At 41.9% G+C, this 10,951-nt stretch overlaps 1 protein-coding gene and 1 pseudogene across 3 annotated transcripts; both read left to right on the top strand.

The window, feature by feature from the left end:
• Nucleotides 1–1,995: 1,995 nt before the first annotated feature.
• On the top strand, nt 1,996–4,862 carry LOC124692258 (motile sperm domain-containing protein 2-like). Of its 3 annotated transcripts, none has more exons than XR_006999454.1 (7): nt 1,996–2,162; nt 2,316–2,468; nt 3,167–3,313; nt 3,623–3,775; nt 4,162–4,284; nt 4,373–4,522; nt 4,662–4,862. XR_006999454.1 is itself a non-coding variant. In XM_047225584.1 (6 exons), exons 1-6 carry the CDS (start codon nt 2,046–2,048, stop codon nt 4,448–4,450), a joined length of 771 nt encoding a protein of 256 aa, XP_047081540.1. In that variant the 5' UTR covers nt 1,997–2,045; the 3' UTR covers nt 4,451–4,687. The 3 variants fall into 3 exon arrangements, 1 of the variants encoding a protein (XP_047081540.1); XR_006999453.1 differs by having other exon boundaries at nt 4,592–4,687; XM_047225584.1 differs by having other exon boundaries at nt 1,997–2,162; nt 4,373–4,687.
• A 1,091-nt stretch (nt 4,863–5,953) lies between these two features.
• LOC124692259 lies at nt 5,954–7,327 on the top strand (annotated as a pseudogene).
• Nucleotides 7,328–10,951: the final 3,624 nt, after the last annotated feature.

Here is a 10,951-nt window from a genome sequence, read left to right on the forward strand (position 1 = left end):
ATCCGGTACGACGTATATGGAGGGCGGATCCGCGACGTGCACGACAAGATATTGTACCGTAGTTGGGCTGTCATGCATGCCCGGCTAGGACTCTTCATGTAAACCCTAGAGGACTCTTCATGTAAACCCTAGATCCGTGCGCCTTTATAAGCCGGATCCCGGAGCCCTAGAGGCACAACCACAACTCATTGTAACAACGCGAAAGCGCCCAGCATAATTCCGGACAAGCAGGCAGTAGGGCCCCGTCATCGTGCGGGTGTTCCGAAGCTGGGTAACTCGCGTACCACCGTCCCGTGTGCACTCCGCCCTATGGCCCCTACTTCTTCTCCCCCTCGTGAGGATCCCTCCTCCGAGGTACCGTCGATTAAGCAACGACACTACCGCAGCACCAACGGCCTCCCCAGTACCAACTGCAGGAAAAAGGAATACAAAAGTGTGGGGGGAGTTATTTGTTGATGCCCCCGCCTCGAGCTCCGATGTTTTCAGGTGGCGGGGAGTTATCAAAGTACCTCAACAGCGAATTAGTCGCGCACTCTGATGAAGGGGAGCTTAACATACTGCAATGGTGGTATGATAAAAGGAAAAATTATTCGCTGCTATCCATATTAGCACAGGATGTGCTATCAGTGCCCATCTCAATAGTGTCATCCGAGTCTGCTTTTAGTATGTGTGGCAGAATAATTGATGATAGAAGACAGAGTCTCACCCAGGATATGCTGAAATTTCTAATGACCGTGAAAGATGGTCAACTAGCTAAACGAAGAGCCCAACACTCTACCAACAATGATGAACTGGTAGCCGCGTTCGAATCTATGAGCTGGAGCGAAGAACCAAAAGATTAGTTATAGTTAGTGTATTTTATTTTTCTTTTGTAATTTTCTTTTTTCCTTTGTAATTTTCTTCTTTCCTTTGTAATTTTCTTTTTAGTTTTAGCACCAGCTGTATTCTTTTACTTCCTAGGGATGGAAGGTTTTGATGAGGTAGCTAATAATAAAGGCCAATTTTTATCCCATACAAACTTTGTACCCATATTACCCCTGAGCTCTATTATTTTGCTATAAAAGGGCATCCCACCCTTCTTATTTGTCACACTCAAGGCACTTTGCTCCTCTCACTTCTCACCTTTGCTCCTCACACATAAACTGAAACATGTATGGATTTGGGAGAATAATTATTGTTTCCACTCAGGAACACTTCACATATGAAGAGCAGGAGATGGATGGTGTTACAAGGCGTTTAGCTGTGTGCAAACGATGCCATGTCATTCTGCCTTATGGAGATAGTGGCGGCCACTTGGTGAGGCACCACGCTCGACATATCCAAGGGATGATGAAGATGTTGAAAGAGTAGCTGAAGAAGCTTAAACTAGAGGAAGAAGAAGAGTATCCCGTATATGGGAGCACTTCACCAAACATGATTATGTGGAGGATGGTGTAAACATAAGTAACAAACATTACAATCTGTTTAGCGGGGGTGGGATTGGCCACTTGGTCAGGCACCAGAACAAGTATGAATGATTAGGGCCAATGTAGTTTAGATTTTTAGAGCGACTGTACTTTTTTTTCCTTATCACGGGATGTAAGGTTTTTCAACGAGGCAGCATCTAATAAAGCTCTTTTTATCCCATATAAAATATTGTCATATATTACTTTTCCTGATTTTTTTTAATTTTATTTCGATTTTTTTTTTTGGATAGTTTCAAGTTAGAAACAGCAAAACAGTGAACAAAACAGATAAAATGGGCTGTTTTCGGCCCCACGAGCCAAACGGGCCGATGTGCTGGCCCGTCAAGCATCTGTGCCGTGCCGGGGCCGGGGGGTCAGGGCACGTGGGCCGGCACGGCACGGCCCACCGGCTCACGGGCCGCAGGCGTGCTGGGCCGTGCGTGGCACGTGAAGCGGGGCCGGCCCGTTTGACAGGTATGGAGATGCTGTTACCCTATCCGGCGAAAGTCTCACGCGGTCACGCCCACCGTGGACCCGTCGCCCCCCGATCCGGCGTCGCACGCTTCCATTATCCAAAAATCTAAGTAGAGAGGAGAGGCGATGGCCGCCGCCTGCTCTTTCCGTTCCATCGTCCGGGCTCCTCCGCCTCCGCGGGGCCTCGCCAGGAGGTCAGTGCACTGCTGCAGCGCCGCTCCCGGTGGCGCCTCCACCTCCAAGGTTAGCAACCCGTACCACGTGTTCAGCTCCCGATTCAAAGGATTTCCTCGACTCCTTTGCTGCTGAATGGCACTGAATAACTAGCAGCGGCTACACACTGGGTGTGTAGGCTAGGACTTACATTATCGCGTGTTGGCTGTTCCATGTGCGTAGCTCGTCATGGAGGTTAAAGAGAGGCTGGAAAGGGAGCATCCAGGCCTCCCGACGGGAAGAAGCGGGAGGGATGATGACGAGATGATCCTCTGGTTCTTAAAGGACAGGAAATTCGCCGTTGATGAGGCTGTCTCGAAGTTAACCAAGGCCATTGTATCCTACAACTTGTGTTCAGCTGATAAATAGTAGCCCCTTCCTTTGCTGTTTCCAAAAAATCAGGCAATCCTCCTGTTTCATACAGTGTGCGTGTAGATTAATAATTTTATCATTCTCTTGCTCATCACTTTCCTATGTTCTTATGGTGAACTTTTGATTGTTTTCTCATAGTCTCTCACTCTCTCAGACAATGGCTGCAAGCAAAATTATCATGCTAAGCAACATAAAAATAAACACGATTTTGTGTGTGTATGTTTTTTATTTATAAGAATTTTGAAACAGTCACAACTGAAGGAACTGAACAACCGAGGCAAAATTTCCCAAGCTCGATGCAAAATTTATATTTCCGAGAAGTTATTTTGAATGGTTGCAGTGTCTGAATTCAACACAGTGAAATTATTCTTCTTATTCTTTCTTCTTAACTTGCATACTCCAAGTGGACCACTCTTCTTATATTGTGTCCAATTTATTTTCTTCTCATCCTCTCTCTCAGTTTGTGGGAGGGGGCTTCTTATCAATGACAAAATGAGCCGGGTTTGTTCCAGTGTGAGATTTTGTTTATAATGTTTTGCCTTTTGTCAAGCCTTCTTTTTTGTATCTTCATTGAGGACCTAACATTTTTTCCATCAAATCATTGACGATGAAGACTTGTTTTTCCGATTTTGTACCTTCATCTTTCCTTTCATATGCACTAGAAATGGCGTCAAGATTTTCATGTGTCAGAATTATCAGAAGAATCAGTGAAAGGGTTGTTTCAAACTGGCAAGGCATATGTGCATTCTTCTTTTGACATCTACAACAGACCTGTGCTAGTAGTAGTGGCAGCCAAACATTTTCCTTCTGTAAGTTTCTCATGCTCTGAATCTTGAGACATATTTTCAACAAACTGATGTTTCTTCGCCTGAATGAAATCATACGCCTTTGGGAAGTGTTAAAGTATCAAATCAAAAGGTAAAGATACAGAATTATGTCATGAATTCTCATAAACTATCAGGCCAAACTTTTGAGAGAAAAGAGAAATTTGAATTGTTGACTACAACCTGACATGGCTGGCCTATTGGCCCTATTTATCATGCTGATGTCTTTTGTGTTTTAGATGCCTTTTTTTTCTGAGTTATATTACTGATGGGTAAACAGTATTACTATTACAGAAACAAGATCCACTTGAAAATGAGAAGCTATGCGCCTTTTTGGTCGAAATGGCTTTAAATAAACTTCCAACGGGAACAGATAACATACTTGGAATTTTTTATCTTCGAGGCTTCCGTGTAGAAAATGGTGATCTCCAATTCTTAAAGTTCTTGGTAAGTTCAGTCTTTTCCCGAGATGAAGTTATTGCTCTCCCTAATTGTGTTGGCAGCTGTAAGAAAGCATTTCAGATGAGAGCAACTATTTGAGAATTATGCATACACCTTTCACTAGATCTATTGAACAGAAAATGGAAGTTGGTTTCCAGATACACTCAAAGCAGAAAAGTTCTTGACATGCCAAGGCATGCTGAGACTCATCAATCTAAATAGGAAGTAAATTAACATGCTCGGGCTGTCTAGTGAGCCCACATCTAGCCTTGTATAGTTGTACTCCCGAACTTGTGAAGCATATTTACTGGCTGATGAGTTTTTGTGTACTTGCACGTACAACTATTGTTCCCTAATCTGGTAGATCAGAGTTAATTTCCTGCGATTTCCAGATTGATGTATTTTACTATTACTATCCGAAGCGGCTTGGCCAAGTTCTTTTTGTGGATGCACCATTTGTGTTTCAGCCAATGTGGCAGCTTGTTAAACCTCTGTTGAAACAATATGCCTCCCTGGTCAGTACTGTTTCTCTCAACATATTTCATCAAATGATTTTACATCTAATATTTTCCCACTTATGTTGTTTTTGTTTCTGCATATAAGGTGAGATTTTGTGATGCTGAGACTGTGAGAAAAGAGTACTTCACAGAAGAAACTGTACCCCCTGATTTCCGTTGTTAGGTGTCACCATTACCTTTCTTAATACCGAGTGGCGGGTTGTCATAATGTTAATGGCTGCGGCCCTGATTCTGTGTAAGGCTCAGTGCTAATTTTCTTTGTTCCTGCCTTTGTTCGGAACTTCCATCGGTTTTTTTTCTGTAGCATTATAAACGCTCAAGCACTTAACTGCACAACATCATGAGTGTCAAGGCTGATGGTTTACAGATTACAGTGCTAGCTTATGTTGCCATAGTACAACCATGGAGTCCACGGGAATTCTCGTATTCATCACTATCTGCCTCCGGAACGTTGGATGCTAGTTGAGATATGTAAAAGCAATATTCACCAAAAAAAAAAGAGATATGTAAAAGCAAACCAGGGCCATCTTGAAATCCTTCGTCAACACCAGTTCTGGGTCGTGGGAGAAACTTTTGCCTGTAGGCTGTAGGTGTTAAAAAGCCGAATTTGAAGACCATCATCCGATTGCTCCTTGTTGCAGTTTATTTGGAAAACTGGCTTTGCAAGGTATCCTAGAAAAGCTCTAAGCTCCCAGGGTTCCGGCGGCCTGTGGTTGATCCACGACTTGAGACCCACAGTCAGCAACCCAATAATAACCGACTTTGAGGAGAAGAAAAACTTGCACGACCCACCTGGAACGTTCGAAATCGCCTCCACCTGCAGTCTTCACGCCGACCTCCTCCACTTCACCCGTCCTCATCCCTCCTCTCCCCCATTCCCTCCGGACCGGCGGCCACACGCTGCTCCTCTCCCCTGTCCCCTCCGCCCACAATCTCCTCCCACACGTGCGACCTGACCTCCTGGTCGTCGGCGAGCTCGGCATCGCCGCCATGGAGGTCGGGGGCGCCGCATCCTGCCTCCTTTGAAGCACCGAGCGGTCCAGCAATTAGCTGTTGCCGACATCCGCCCGGACTCCAGGTCACAGCAACCGGAGGTATGGTCTCCTCTAGACCTCTACCTTCTATCCTTTCCCATCTTTGTTTTTTGTTTGTATTACTATAGGCATGAACGGATATTGGTTGGATATATGGATCAATATTTTATTTTTGGATGGATTGTTCGTGAGTTCATATTTGTGCCAAATAAACATCACATGAATAATTAATTTGGTCTAACTTGATTTGAAGTATACCTTTCCAGTAGTTTCACCAAACCTAGCTAGAACTTATGCATCCATTAGATCTGACATTGGATAATTTGAATCTACTACACTGTAATCATAGCTCATTTATATGTATTAACCCATGGCCCAGAAAGTGCTAAAAGGCTGAAGTACTTTATCTGTTGTAGTAAAAGAATTTAAGTTTTCATTTTTAAATGCAGAAAATATGTCTGAAGTGGAGGGCGATGCACTTCTAACACAAGTATCTGACCACGTTTAAGAAGCTCGTGACTCCTCAGCATCGCAACAACATAATTGCTGCACTTCCTCATGCTCCTTGGATCTCATTCCACATGGCAGAGAACTTCTAGCTGCTTTAAACAAAGTCTGGTTATCCCAGAAGGTCAGCTTCATGGACGAGGCTACAACCATAGTTGCAGCATCAAAAGCTATACACGATACCGAGAAAGCATTAGGTGCGAGTCCTAGGAAAATAGGAGTTGCAGTTAGGGAGTCAAGGCAGTTGACGGAGTGAAGAAAGGCGTAGGTTATTAATGGGCAAGTTTCAAGCCCCAGCGGAGGGAAATCACAACCTGACATCCTTCTGCTTGTGCGACACATGTATAGGCTATGGACAGCAAGACTAGATTTAAGCTGAAGACTGAAGCCCAACAGCGCGGTAATAAGAACCCATGCGCCTGGTGTAGGTCCGGTGGGGGAGGATGGCATTGAGGAGGAAGAGGAGGAGGAAGAAGAGGAATACAACGATTACGAGAACAAGTACAGTGATGACGAGGAAGAAGAGAAGAACAAGGGAAAAGGCAAGGTTGCAAATGGAGTAGTGCATAAAAAGTCGATACAACACATTGTTGTTCAGGTAACATAGATGCTTAACATCAATGTTTGCCCTGTATGCACCATGAAACTGACAAAAAAATCTGTAATAGCTGATTACCATTTAAATACCATTTGGTTGTCATTAGGGTTTGTACGGCATTTGGTTTCTGACTTTTTTTTTCTTTATTGATTCTTGGTTCATTGACTTATCCAAATAGCACAACAATCTACTTAGGATGACTTAGACTAAGCATTTTTTATAATCTGTTGTAATAGCAATGCCAAACATTTTTATCAAAAAAACAATGCCAAATGTAGCCTTGTTTACTTGGTTAACAGTGTAATCATTGATATTTCTTCCCTTGCTCAAAAATCATTAAGCTACAATGACCAATGTTTATTTTTTATTAGAATCTTTACAATGAACAATTGTGAGATACATAAATGGATTAGTAGAGTACTAATCCAGCATTACCGAGATGCATAATTACAATACCTGATTGTAAGATACAAAGGTGGTGGACCAGTAGCATATGACAAAGATTATTGAGGTGCAAAACCATAGCCCAACCGTGAGATACAAAGGTGGATCACAATATTGCTTGCTCTGCTAAAGTATGAACTCTATACATGAAAGTAGTAATTAGGAGAGCAAGAACAAAGTTTCTAGGGTTTTATGATATCCATTTTGACATTTGTGTCGCTTTGCTGGGTATAACTGAATTAGTGCATCCTTCCTCTCTTTTCTATAAATTTATTTCTTCAGCTCGACATGGTTTATTTTCATACCTGATTTGATGCATGCAAGAACTATGCCTATGGCTTTTGCAGGAAGGACCTGAAGTAGCTGCAGTTGAATCCTAGGTTGTTTGTCATGGAAAACAACTGGAAAATCATGAGTCACTCTATATACATGTGCAAGTTTGATCCCAGCCGGCGGGGAGGTTTGACGTATTCTACTGGAGGTTTTAATGCTATGCGCAGATGTGGAATTTTGACTTTCTAAATTTGTACATGTTTACTTAGGTTTGCTTGGACATTGTCTCTTCATTATTTGTGATCTTTCAATGGCCATTCACCACTAAATTGTGTAACTGTAGTATATAATTAAGTTGGAATTTGGCCAATTGACACAAACCCCGTTAAAATTTATTTCAGTACTATACCTTCATTTTGAGTTTCTCAGTATGGTCGAGTAGGATCTTCCATTTTGTGCAGTGTATGTCTTGATTGCATAGATCTGTAATTTGTGTTTCGATATATTGCCAACTAATGATCGTTTGCATCCGATTGACATAATCAGATTCCTCTTAAAAGATGATAACAAGCTAGAGAAACATGCATTCTGTCAGAAAAAGAGTACAAAACAGAGGTTAGCTTATTGATTTGGCATTTGGTTTGAGGTACTCGAGCCATGACTCTTTTGGGATGCTTAGGATTATGAGTCACACTGGCATTAGTAAAATTGATTTGCTCGGGAGGAATTGGATAACGAAAAGGCAAACGATAACAAAAAGGCAATTTGTATCTATAGACTAGCTGGGAAGTTCAGTTTTCTTAAATAACATATCGGAGTTTATATACTCCTGAAGTCCTCACGCTCATTTATAACCAAAAGAATTGATATCTGGGCTATTACTGTACCTATAGTGTGGTCCTTTGTATTTATTATGTGATCTAATAACTCCAAAACTTTTAGGAAATTTATTTGTAGTGAATGATGCCATGTCAATAAGCTATATGCTTTGAAAATTACGAGTTACTTATGTTGTGAGTGCTTCTTTATTTATATAATTACTATTCTTTTATGAATTTTTTTCGTGCCTATGCATAACTGAAGTATTGCGTCCGAGCATCGTTCCAGATGTAAGCTAAAAATTTACTTAGACTATGTACACAATTTTTTCTCCGCTATGCTTGGTAGGCAACAATCCAATAATTTTTTCTTTCTAAAATCTATTCCTTTTGTTACATGTTTTCTGCATGTTAAGTTACGAACATGACAAATTATGGTCTTTTGGGTGATAAGAAGGAAAGCTGGTGCTGAGTTGTTGTTATTGATGTCCTTTGGTAAGGTAACAGAATACTTATATATTTTTCTGGTTCTTCCACTTATATATTTTTCTGGTTCTTCCACTTATATATTTTTCTGGTTCTTTCATTAGGAGCCGAGAATGACACTTTTGTTCTTAGTGTGATTCCAAATTTATTTCTCCTCAACAGGTTATTGGGGCATAGTTTGGTGTCTGGTAACTAGGCCGAGGCAAATTATTTTACTTTTATCTTATCTTAAACCTTTTGGTGTGTGGTCTTGAATGGTTAGATACCATGTCTAAGCTGTACTTCGACTACCTAATGGCTACAGTGTTCAAGATATTGTTCTTTAAATAGACGTCTTATAAATTGAGTGTCACTGTAATCAGCTTTCTTGATTTAATCTCAGTTATGTTAGTTCGTCACTTGCATACTGAATAGATAACTTAGTTGGACCTGTGTGCATCTTAAAAGCAGTACACACATTTCCCTTCTTGCATAATGGGGATATGTATTTAAAAGCAAGAATATGTTAGGCTTTAATACTTCTTAGATAATGGACAGAGTCTGAAATTGATTCTATAGTAGCAGTGAAAGAATGTTTGTACCATTCCTAATTACTTTGGATATTAATTCTGTGAATCAGTTCTGATGGGTAATAAAGTATGTATGGCTCTGTCAAGTTTGTGTTCTTAGTGACCAGATCTGAGATCCAAAACTCATGGATAGCCCTATTTTAATATATTTTCTCATACCTTGCCAATAAGATGTGACATTTCTCTGTGTCGTTTGTTATTAGTGAAATGCATAGTTTGTTGTTAGTGAAATGCATACGAAATAAGAAAACGTAAGTACCAAAAACAGCGCAGCAACGCGCGCAGGGTCCTTCTAGTTTGGAGTGTAAGTTCGAGGTTGATCGACCCCCTTTATAATAATGAGCTTAAGGCTCAACGAACATAATTTTTATCCTCAATAATACTGGTTGAAGGATACTTTTTTTTTTTGGCCCCTTAAGACATGCATATTCTCATTGATGCGGTGGATTTAAAGATGACCAACATTCTGTAGATTCAAAATTTCGTTAAATCATTTTGCTTCAGTTGGTCATAGGTGCATTCCTACATAAATCCTTGGAAACATGTAGGATCATTTTTTGTTCAAAATTGAACATGGAAAATCATAAGATACACACACGCACACAAATAGAGAAAAAAAAACGGGACGTGCTATCTGATGCCTTCGTGGGTGGGAGCTCAACTATTTAACCAAACAAAGACACGAAGAAATTCTTCTTGCACCAAACAGAGACACCATTCTCATGGTCCCTACTTCACCATCTGGGGCGTTTGGTAGCCTAGGCCCGATTCCTGGCGCAGTAGTGCAAGTATACTTGCGGGTCCAGAACGAGCAACGGGGCTGAATTGACCTGTTGTTTGGTAGGCCGGGTTGCATCGGCTGGGCCGAAAAGATCTTTCTATTTGTTTGCCAGCAGCCAACCCGAAATCTCGATGGATATGAGATTAGGCCCTGTTCAATACCATCCAGGCATACCTAAGGTTACATGTTCTCTACAACGGGTAGCCTTACCATGCTCTCACCTCCCATCGTACATAAATCACAGTTCATGACAGTTGCAAACTTACAAAGCTATCAATTCACGAAATTAACCCTAGCTAGTATGAATGGTAGTTCATAACACGATGCTCCCTAGCTACTACAAATGGCAGTTTATCATAACGGGGTCGTTCAACATACAAGGATCAAATAGGGGTTCGAGAAACAGGGGATCATAGGGGGGTTCTTCTTCTTTTTCTTCTTCTTCTTCTTCACTTCAGTTCTTCACTTCTTCACTTCTTCTCAGATGGTGGTGTTGCCTCTGGCTTCCCACAGTGTGTCTGCCCACTCTTGCCTCTTCTCCTTCCAGCCATCATTGTCGCCTGCGTCCACGCCATGGCCGGTCGCTACTTCATAAAAAGTGACAACCTATTCGAAGAACTCATCCTCGCCCTAATCTAGAATCCAGTTGTGAAGAATGCGGCAAGCAAGGACCAACTTTACTTGAGTGTCAAACGTGTGGAACGGTTTCTGGTCAAGGACCTTGAACCTGTTCTTCAATGCAGCAAGAGCCCTCTCAATGGTGACTCTAAGGATTGAGTGTCTCAGATTGAACCACTCTCTCGCATTCTGAGGTCGGTGCTTCGCAGAGAACTCGTTGAGGTGGTACCTTGTTTTCCTGTAGGGAGGTAGAATTCCAGGTCGGCATGCATATCCAGCATCTCCAAGGTAGAACTTACCCTCGGGGATTTGCAACCCATCAGGCCTTGACAAGTTGTCGGCCAGGATGCTCGCATCATGGGCTAAACCCTCCCACCCAGCAAGCACATAGGTGAACCTCATATCGAAATCCACATCTGCTAGCACGTTTTGGCTGGTGTAGTGCTTCCTTCCGTGGAATGCTGCAGACATTGATCTCGGTACCTTTGTAGTCACATGAGTACCATCAATAGCCCCAATGCATTCCTGTAAAAAAA

This window comes from Lolium rigidum, chromosome 2 (genome assembly GCF_022539505.1).
Source record: "Lolium rigidum isolate FL_2022 chromosome 2, APGP_CSIRO_Lrig_0.1, whole genome shotgun sequence".
Classification (NCBI taxonomy): Eukaryota; Viridiplantae; Streptophyta; class Magnoliopsida; order Poales; family Poaceae; genus Lolium; species Lolium rigidum.

Coding starts and splice junctions, on each gene's coding strand:
- LOC124692258 (XM_047225584.1), top strand. CDS start 2,046: ATGGCCGCCGCCTGCTCTTTCCGTTCCATCGTCCGGGCTCCTCCGCCT. Junction 2,163..2,315: donor GTGGCGCCTCCACCTCCAAG/GTTAGCAACCCG, acceptor CCATGTGCGTAG/CTCGTCATGGAGGTTAAAGA. Junction 3,776..4,161: donor TCCAATTCTTAAAGTTCTTG/GTAAGTTCAGTC, acceptor TGCGATTTCCAG/ATTGATGTATTTTACTATTA.